The 11,130-nt window shown below is 39.0% G+C and overlaps 1 protein-coding gene across 1 annotated transcript; it reads right to left on the minus strand.

Moving 5' to 3' along the window:
• Positions 1 to 1,346: 1,346 nt before the first annotated feature.
• LOC119911216 (solute carrier family 23 member 1-like) lies at positions 1,347 to 9,410 on the minus strand (the record flags this gene model as incomplete). The annotated part of the gene is made up of 4 exons (XM_038730029.1): positions 9,117 to 9,410; positions 8,017 to 8,270; positions 2,690 to 2,854; positions 1,347 to 1,455 (listed from the first exon to the last, which is right to left on the minus strand). Coding segments are annotated over exons 2-4 (517 nt in total), but the record flags the coding sequence as incomplete, so codon positions are not given.
• Positions 9,411 to 11,130: the final 1,720 nt, after the last annotated feature.

An 11,130-nucleotide genomic window follows, 5' to 3' on the forward strand; every position in this document is an offset into this window, starting at 1 on the left:
AGTCTGTTTCAAATGTCTTTTTTTTAGCAATATCAACATTTGCCAAATTTACTGATAAAAGAATTTCTAAAAAGCAATCATTAATATCTGTAATCAGTGATATGTCAGAGCAGGCAGAACACAAAATTAAACCTAGTCTAAAAAAATTATTTATTCGTCAAAAAATGTGATCTTGTGTATTTCCATGGTGTTGCTTTTCAAGAATCAACTTCCCTTTTTGACAGTCACCATCAATCTGCACATCTCTGGAACTGTAGTTTCCCCATTTCATGTATAATCAAGACAAGCCTGTTTGAATAACCCTTAAAGTCATACTCTCGTAGGGATAAAACAAAACTACAGTATTAGATTAAAATAAACATAACAAAATCTGTGATAACAAGCAAAGAGTCATGTGTGAATGTGTAAAGAACCAAGATCAAGAGGGCAACCAAGTAAGAGTTGGGTTAGACCAAGTAAGATACAAACTAACTTACATTTTGATACTTAAATTTCCTATTTGGGGTTTAAAAAACTTATTCAGAGTTCAGGATCAGGTAAGAAAATGAAAAATCTCTCCTTGCCAATTGCAACTCTAGGCCAAACACTAAAGGTAACCAAGTGTTTGCCATCTGGGACTGTGGGATTTGGGAACACCTTGGCTTTAGGAGCTTAGGCTGGCAGAACCATCTTTTTAAGGATAATCTGTAAGTGGAGCAGTGGGAGCACAACGCCTCCCACAAACTGTCAAAGGACTATGTCACTCTTCTGATAAAGATTAACAAACTGGATGTGTCAATGTCTCACATGATTTATTGATTCTGTCTTTGCTTTTTCAAGAACAAACAGTCAAGATACATAGCATACCATGCATACCAATACAAAACCCGCGTCAGTGGGGTGTGTGGGCCTACATAAAAAACCATAGGGACGGGTGTTTTGACATGTGTCATTTGCTATAGGTGTGAATTACCCTTGTTCATTATCCTTCTGACTGGCTCTGCGGACGACATCTAGTGAAAAAAAATATTAACAACAAACCTAGGTAAAATAGGTATGTGTCAATCAAAATATAGAAAAATACAACATCACCCCATCTTACCCAATCATATTACAAAGGTTTTTAAAAAGTTATCTCTTTCTACACATAATAATTGGTGTTCTGGCGGGATCTGGGGGGTTGCCTGATGACGTAGCTAATTAGATTTCACCTGCCCCCCTTGTCCTCAGTCATTTAGTTATTCTCCTATTTGACTGTCAAGACAGTTGTTCCAGTTTTAAGGGACTGAGTAAGTGAGGACACATGTACTTTATGCGTGTGTGAGTGTGTGTGTGCATGAGTAAGTGTGTGTCTTTGTAAAATTCACCTGTGTCAATGATGCCGGGATTGGAGTGAAACCAGGTAGGTAAAACAAGACCGCTGAAGGTAGAGAAGCCGAGGATGAGGAGGTTACGGGATGAGTTAAGGTCCACATACTGGGGAGAGAGATAAGGAGAGTGAGAGAGAGAGAGAGAGATTTTGCTTTGTTGTTCTGCTTCAGCTGGCTTCCATCTATGTTTTGGAACTACACTAAAATTTGATTAGAAAATACTTGGAACCTCAAAAAGACCTGATTTCTATTTTGGCAGTCAACACAGGCCAGACTGAGGGCAACCCTGTCTATAAATGTGCTCTGACTGATTTATTAAATTGTAAAGAAGCAACATTTTTCCAGCCCCATTACACCAGCTGAATGTGATTCTGTGGGGAGGTTTGACACATTAGTTGATCAATAAAGAGCAAATGACTTATGGCAAGCCGTTTTAACATTTATTCTTTAAAAATGTTACAACGGTTCGCCATAAATAACGTGCCCCACTTCTGAGTTAGCTTCTGTTCTATTAGCTGTCAGTTCTCATGTATTTTCCCAATGAGGATTTCTTTCACTAGTCTTTCTGAAAGCCTGGAATGTGATACTGGAGATTTCTGTCCATATTTTAAGCTACATCCGAGCACTTCGACTTCGGCAAACAATTATTTTGTATATATTATATACTGTAACTCCCAAGAGGTTTGACAACAATGACAAAGACTCAAGGGAGTTGTTGTTGTTGTAGTTGTAGTTATTCAGTGCCTACAAAATAATCATTGGAATTTAGACACAAAACCCTGGTATTATGTTTCATCTTTTTACAAAGACTGATGAAAAAAATCCTTATGGGGAAAATACACTGTCTGGGTGGGTGTATGGCTGTCCACAATATTGATTCAGTGATTACAATGTTGCAAGTACATAGGAAGTACAGTATTTCTGTATTTTGAGTTAAATTTTCCGGCAAAAACTCCCTCAAACTCCATGTTGCTTGAAATCTAAAGAACTCCGCACTGAAGTATATTTTGTTTTCTTATTTGTAATATACATATTTAGCGATTCATTTTTCAGTTTTTCTGATTTTAATTTGTTAAATGTCATGTTTTTATAGCACTTCAAGCTACACAAACACAGTTGAATTAATTAGATGCTTGTATTTCTAGTCACAGGGTCAGTACCAGAGCAGCACCACTGGAGTCAGTTAGTCTCGGTATCTAGTTCAAGGACCCTCTAGCAGGGTGGATGCTTTGTGACTCTGGGTCTTAGGACGTCCACAAAAAGGAGGTCATCTCATTATTTATTTATACATCAGGTGCTTTGGTGTCCAAATATATGTCACAATATTTAACTTTGTTTACCTGGAGGTTGGATATCCCCACCGCTGCGATCATTCCAAACATAACGAGGAACATGCCTCCAATCACAGGGTCTGGTATGGTGATAAAAACTGCTCCAAATTTCCCAAAGATCCCCAAGACGATCATCAGAATGCCGGCCGTCTGGAGGACCAGTCTGCTCCCAACCTGGCGTGACATTAGCACAGACACTCATTATACAGTGTACACAAAATGGTTTAATCTATCAGTCTCGCCATGCCAGACATATTTTTACCAGGAAGCTGAGTGGGCAAAACCTCAGACAGGTTAACAAGAAGCCTATTCATCTCATTTGCAATGTTTCTGAGTTGGATGTAGACACGAAACAACCAAGTATGTGGCCTCAGAAAAATAATTCTCAGGTCAAGACTGCAGTTGGCAGAACCCATAAAACATTCAGCGGTAGCACAGGCTTTGATCTGCAGTGTGAGCTGTACTGCTCAAAGACAGGCTATTATTTAAGACAGGCTTGAGTAAATCAAACTGACACACCGTGGTCCAGTGCGATATACTTTTTACATACCATTCTTCATGACACAGTTATGTTGTGTGTGGCATGAAGGAACTACAAATGTTAATCCTTCTGCAGCCTTGTGCTGTACAATAACAAATAAACAACCTTGTACCTTGAAAATGCCAATGAATACATTCAAAACATGAATGTCATCTGTGTTTGTCAAAGGAATACAGAAAGGTTCTGGATGTGTGATGATAATTGCTCCACATGATGTTGGTTGTGCTATTAACATGTAGTTTTACTATTCAATTTAAACAGAATGTGAATATGATATTTTTGAGAATAGCCACTAATTTTGCAATATACATCTCCAGTATTCAGTATAATCTTTACCTTTGTATGTTCCCAAAACAATGTGGTTTTAATTCTCCATTCTAAGGATTTACTAAACAAAGCAAATGTGTGCTTGATGTTGTTCTAATATCTCCGTTTCTTCATGGTGGAATTCATGAGAATAAGGTTTAGTGCTTTGCAAAAGTAGTTCAACAGTTATGAGGACCCACAGTACACAAATTGAATCTAATTTATTAGCTTCCACATCGGTAGCTCACTAAATAGAACAGTGACTCCTCCAGTTACAATATGACCATTTAAATTGCCAGTCTGGTCAGCAACTCAGACAGTGAGACTCACAAACAACTGCAGAGTACAACCAATAAATCATCCAAAATGATAGGTTTCCCCCACCATTAGTTGTATCACAAGACCATAATTAAATCCAAATATATCTTACGATGCTCACTATCCCTTTACATTTACACAATTGTAAATACTGTTTATTGGGTGACATGTTATATTGATGTGTGTCTATGTGTATGTATGGTGCTGACCACCAAGCCCAGTCATATTGGTATTATTATATTGGAACATAAATGCCTGAATGATGCCCACAGTAGATGGATTATATAAGGATTTTACATTATCAGCATAAACTCAGTGTCATGACAGGAGAAGTGCCCCTTAGCTGACTAAGCCAGACAGACATTAATTCCCCATGAATCAACATTATTTTTGCATTCTACAAGTAATTTAGTCTGCCCTCCTTTGGCACATAGCTGTGTTCATCACATGTGCAGAAGTAATACATTACACAGTATCTCACATGAGTGAGCTCTTGCAGCGTGAGTGTGGGTAAAGTCTGAAATTAACATGACAAACACAGTTACCCTCAAACATGCCAAAAATTGTGAATGATTAATATTTACTTAATGCTACTTAGAATACAGTGAATCCAATTTTACCTACTATCTAAACATTTTTATTAAAATCTAAACTTGCACATATTTTGCATTTATTTATCAGTTATCACTTGATTTGCAAAATGCAAAGTAACTGATAATAGAAGATCAGATAACATTCAGGGTAAGATGTGACCCTTGTGTGCCTCTCAGATCCTTGAAGGGTTGAGCACACAAAAGTGCATGTCAGTTTTCATTCTAATGTAACTAAAGCATCACAGTGCTCTGGTACAGCTAAAATATCTATATAAATATAAAAATAAATATAAATATAAAATAAAATCCAAATGCGCACTGATTTTTAACCCAAATGTTCTAAAAATGAAATTTTATGTATGTTTTATTAACATAAAAGGACATAATATGTTTGCAATTACATGTTCAAGTTCAAGTTCAAGTTCATTTTATTTATATAGCACATTTTATAGCAGCCAATGACTGACCAAAGTGCTTTACAGAACAACAAAATTAAAAGACACTAACACCATGCATAGCAGCACATCATAGAACAGTACAGCAAAGATAAGAACAGCTTAGAACGGGAGAAGCACAAGCAATCATAGAGTTATCAAAAATAAACAACAGAAAGGACGTATAAACATACACACACACATATACATATAGATATATGTATATACAAAGATACACATACATAAACAACCTTAATTATAGGCCAAAGAAAACAAGTGCGTTTTTAAAAGTGACTTAAAAGAGATCACAGAAGGGGCTATCCTAACGTCTAAGGGCAAATTGTTCCACAGCCGAGGCCCAACCACAGAAAAAGCTCGATCCCCTCTGCGTTTAAGTCTGCAGTGAGGAACTTGTAACAGATTTTGTTCGCCTGATCTGAGACTTCTCGATGGAGTATACGGTTGTAGCAGTTCAGTTAGGTAGCTAGGTGCTTGGTTGCATAAAGCTTTGTACACAAATAACAGGATTTTAAACTCAGTTCTGAAATTAACGGGCAACCAATGAAGAGACCGCAGAATTGGGGTGATATGATCACTTTTACGACTATTTGTGAGGAATCTTGCGGCGGCATTTTGCACCAATTGCAGACGAGCAGTTTGGGATTTCGAGATACCACAGTAAAGTGAATTGCAGTAATCTACACGTGTGGTGATAAAAGCATGAACAGCCATCTCAAGAGTTTTAGGATTAAGAAAAGGTTTGACTTTTGACAAGAGACGTAGGTGATAAAAACTAGAGCTTATTACCGAGGAGATTTGTTTATCAAAATTTAAAGACTCATCCAGTAGAACGCCCAGGTTCCGAACACTTGAGGATCTAAACGCCGCTAGTCTGCCTAGGTCGAGGGTGGCAGCCTGGGGATTAACAGTGGGCCCGAAAACAATGATCTCTGTTTTGGTTTCATTTAAAAACAAAAAATTTTGGTCCAGCCAAAATTTTACTTCATCTAGACAACCTAAGAATGATGAAAGGGCAGAGGGATCATTTCTCTTGATTGGAACGTACATTTGGGTGTCGTCTGCATAACAGTGAAAAGATACCCCATGTCTTCTTAGAATGTTGCCCAGCGGTAACATGTAGAGGGAAAAGAGAGAAGGCGCTAAGATAGATCCTTGAGGAAGGCCACAGGTTAGAGGCGCAACAGACGATGAGCAATTTCCTAGCTTTACTCTGAAAGTACGACCCGAGAGATAAGACTGGACGTTAATGTTAAGAAGGACAATGTCAGACATTTAAAATAAAAAACAATTATAACAAACAATTTAAATTTATTTATATCTTCCTTCGCAACCTTGTGTTTCTTTCGTCCCAATCGGTTGGGACAGAAGAAACAATGCTCAACGTCCATTCTAACTCAAATAATACCGAAGTTATTCCACATTTGTACAAAAACAGCAGCAGCAGGCAGCTATTTTAAACAAACAATATGGACTGTTGAACTGATGAACCCACTGTTCCCAACCTGCCATATGGCAGAAAACGTTAATGACTAGCTGGTGAACAAAGTGTATCTAGTAGCTGAAGAGCTAGTGTTGTAGTACTTGAGACCTTTAAAAAGTGCTCTTGAGACCAGTATTGTCACTCTCTCAAACATAGAGGACTTTTTTCAAGACCAGTCAAGCCCCAACTGTGGTGATATCACTAGCTTTATTTGTTAAGGTTCTTACTGTTATTGGATGTAAAAACTTTTTTAGCAAATATTAGCTATACATATTAAGTTAACTACCTCATATACACTCACCTAAAGGATTATTAGGAACACCATACTAATACTGTGTTTGACCCCCTTTCGCCTTCAGAACTGCCTTAATTCCACGTGGCATTGATTCAACAAGGTGCTGAAAGCATTCTTTAGAAATGTTGGCCCATATTGATAGGATAGCATCTTGCAGTTGATGGAGATTTGTGGGATGCACATCCAGGGCACGAAGCTCCCGTTCCACCACATCCCAAAGATGCTCTGTTGGGTTGAGATCTGGTGACTGTGGGGGCCATTTTAGTACAGTGAACTCATTGTCATGTTCAAGAAACCAATTTGAAATGATTGGAGCTTTGTGACATGGTGCATTATCCTGCTTGAAGTAGCCATCAGAGGATGGGTACATGGTGGCCATAAAGGGATGGACATGGTCAGAAACAATGCTCAGGTAGGCCGTGGCATTTAAACGATGCCCAATTGGCACTAAGGGGCCTAAAGTGTGCCAAGAAAACATCCCCCACACCATTACACCACCACCACCAGCCTGCACAGTGGTAACAAGGCATGATGGATCCATGTTCTCATTCTGTTTACGCCAAATTCTGACTCTACCATCTGAATGTCTCAACAGAAATCGAGACTCATCAAACCAGGCAACATTTTCCAGTGTTCAACTGTCCAATTTTGGTGAGCTCTTGCAAATTGTAGCCTCTTTTTCCTATTTGTAGTGGAGATGAGTGGTACCCGGTGGGGTCTTCTGCTGTTGTAGCCCATCCGCCTCAAGGTCGTGCGTGTTGCGGCTTCACAAATGCTTTGCTGCATACCTCGGTTGTAACGAGTGGTTATTTCAGTCAAAGTTGCTCTTCTATCAGCTTGAATCAGTCGGCCCATTCTCCTCTGACCTTTAGCGTCAACAAGGCATTTTCGCCCACAGGACTGCCGCATACTGGATGTTTTTCCCTTTTCACACCATTCTTTGTAAACCCTAGAAATGGTTGTGCGTGAAAATCCCAGTAACTGAGCAGATAGTGAAATACTCAGACCGGCCCGTCTGGCACCAACAACCATGCCACGCTCAAAATTGCTTAAATCACCTTTCTTTCCCATTCTGACATTCAGTTTGGAGTTCAGGAGACTGTCTTGACCAGGACCACACCCCTAAATGCATGCTATAAAGAGTCATATCTTTCTTAAAAGTTGGTGGAGACAAAAACAGAGTTATTTAAAGGCTAATGTACCTAGATGTGTAAATATGCTCAATTGTTTGCTAAAATAAGTAAAATAACTTAAAAAGGTGATGTCAGGACTGTTGGTTTGCCAGCCTTTTGCAGAGTTCTTATGCTCTCAAGTGACCAAAAAGATCTGGAGTCTCTTGTACATGTACCTTGGTAATGCCAAGTGCAGCAATGTTCTGACTGTAGGAGGTGGTGCCATTTCCAGTTCCCCACAGTGCAGCCAGGATGCAGCCGATGCCCTCCACTGCAATACCTCGGTTTATGGCATGAGTCGGTGGAGGAGGGGCGCCAGACAAGCGAGCACAAGCGTAGTAGTCACCAATTGATTCCATGGTAGATGCCAAGACACCTGCCATCATACCCAACACTGACGACACACTCACTGTGGGCATACCCCATTGTCCTATGGGTACAGAGTAAGCATACTTTAGTTTCCATATAAATAGCTTCAGACACACAACTTAATGCTTAAAGACTCTGATTTCTGCCAATTTTCTGGATTCCTCACACAAATAATTCAACACGTGAATGTGAGCTGAAACCTATCTACAAGCCTGTGCTCTTTTTCTGGTGCAACAACAGACAGTGATGAGAAAAAGTATCTGATTAAAATTGTGATTATTGTTGAAGTTTAGTTCTTGACAAGATGAACTCACATATGACCTTCCTCAGGTCATATGACCTTCCTCCTCTAATCAGAAAACGTGTTGTTTTACAACATGTTTTCTGATTAGAAAACCTTTCAGATTAGAGAAGATAGAAGATTTTAATCTACACAGAATATAGTTATACCTCTTGGGCTTGTTGAGGGGTCCAAACAACATTGGGTGTTCATGGCAATAAATTGAAATTGAATCAGCATAAGGATTTATTAACCAAAATGGTCAAGGTTTTTTTTAAGTAGCACAAGCTCAGATTTCAATCTTTAGTGATACTTCTGGCTCGAACAAAGCCGTTGAGGGATCATGCACTTGTTGCTGCATGAGTGATTGCTGCTAGCTTTCTTGGTAAATATGGTAAAATTTGTCAACTTTCATGCAACAAAATGCAACAATGTTTTTAGATGCATTTGATTTAAAATTTAAAATTGTTATATACATTCGTTCAAGATATGTGAGATGATTACATTTTAATGAGCATCACTAAATGATACATAACGGCGGATAACATTCAACAAGGTTCTGTGTCTGGACTTGATACAGGGACGTTGCGCATACATACATACCAAACACCCGTGCTCTCTTTATACCTTAGTTTTTGGTTTCTCTGGTGGAGTGTAGTCCTGTAACGGTGAATGGCAATACAAAAATCTTTTTTCCTCAGCAATTATGGAATCTTCATTTTTTTCTTTTTTTGCGATATGCAAACCTTTCCACCTCAGCGAAGTGTAAAATTTTAGTAGTAGTAGTTAAATTGATTTCCACTCAGGATTTTCTACGTACAAACTGAAATGCACATAACGAAGGTGTTATGAGCCAGCGGTGTCTCCAACTCATCCCTTGTGTTTACCTCTGTTTTCCACCATTCTCCTTGTTTCCTGTCTGTTACCCTGGGCCTTTCTCATTTCCCAAATTTCTGTCATCTGGTGGAAATTTGGGAAATGAGAAAGGTGCTGCCTCTCTGTGTTTGTGTGTTGTCTGGGCGTGGCTACACTCCCTGGCCCCTGCTGACAAGCTCCAGCTACGCACCTGAGCCCCGTTCCACTAATCAGTTCCTGCTGTATATCAACCGCGGTCCTTCAGCTCATTCTTCGCCAGTTCGTCAGTTAACCTGAGTAGTATTACGCTACGGCCAGTTATTTCCTGTTGAAGATTGTCCTTGTATCGCTCTCTCTGACTCCGAACTAACCTTGCCATCTCTGTGTCTACATTTACATTTACATTTACTCATTTGGCAGACGCTCTTATCCAAAGCGATTTACATTTGAGGAACAGCATACAATCATTAACAGAGCATAAAATACAGCACGAGATCTACAACTGACAATACATAATAAAAGCAGCAGTAAATACTAGTAAGCTCTAATGGCACATATCGCATCAATGGGGTAAATACCTAGGGAAAGAAGTTACAGTTAACAAAAGTGCAATCAATACAAGATAGTTGTAGGGGATAGAAGAGCACAGGAAGTGCATGTTATATGTTAGGAGTTAGAAGTGTTATAAGAGGAAGTGTTCTCAGAAGAGATGAGTTTTCAAGAGCTTCTTGAAGTTAGAGAGGGACGCCCCTGCTCTGATGGCGTGTGATAGCACGTTCCACCATCGTGGTGCCTCACCTGGCCTATAGAAAAAAAACTCTCCATCTCTTATTGTATCTAAAAGTAGTACCTATCTAAAAGTAGCATATTTGCATGATTTTAGCAATTTCCGATTATATCTACATGGTTTAATGTACTTATTGAAAGTCACTTTGGATAGAGCATCAGCCAAATAAGTGAATGTAATCAGTTGGGCTACTGTCTCCCAGAAAAACATGATGAAAAAAGTGTCCAGGCCATACGGTATATGCAGCTTAGTGACATTTATAAAATCTGGGGCACTTCTAAAGCAGGCTAATTTCATACCCATCTGCTACAGCTTCTTTCATCAATCTTCTTCAGGCATTTACCTCCAACCTCCTGGCATGTGTTGTATTCATCCCCAGTCACTTTGCTGTGAATATTGTGCACACTGCTGTGGTCCTATGTTATATGTCTGCTTATAAATCTGGGAGTGGTGATGGCGCAATGGTTAACACACATGCCTTTGGTCTGAGTGACCTGAGTTCAGTTCCCACTGTGACACATCCACCAGTGTGTCCCTGAGCAAGACACCAACCCCTAGATGATCTGACATATATAGCAATTGTAATTGTGCAATTGTAAGCTGCTTTGGATAAACACGTCTGCTAAATGAATAAATGTAATATCTATGTTTGTGATGTGTTGAAGGATGTGAATTGTGCAATAATGGCATAATGATGTTTTTCTTCAGTGTTATCTTTTATGCATGTCACTACAGGAACAGTTTCCCCTAAATGTATAGTTATTCTAATCCAACTTTCAGTACATTTGAAAACAGGCTTCAACAGGTGTGTGTCAAATTGTGCTTTAAGGCAGGCATTGACAGGTGAAGGTGTAAAAAAAGAAATAACTTTCATAATGACAGCTAAATTTGCAGAAAAGTTATTAGCTTTTTTCTCTAATTTGTTTGATAACTGTGATATCAGATAACAGCACATTTCATTTGCTCTTTAAGACATCTTAAATAAGCTTATTTAACAGC

Source organism: Micropterus salmoides, unplaced genomic scaffold, assembly GCF_014851395.1.
Source record: "Micropterus salmoides isolate LMB-PRFRI ecotype aquatic unplaced genomic scaffold, ASM1485139v1 Ms_hic_scaffold_1962, whole genome shotgun sequence".
NCBI lineage: Eukaryota > Metazoa > Chordata > Actinopteri > Centrarchiformes > Centrarchidae > Micropterus > Micropterus salmoides.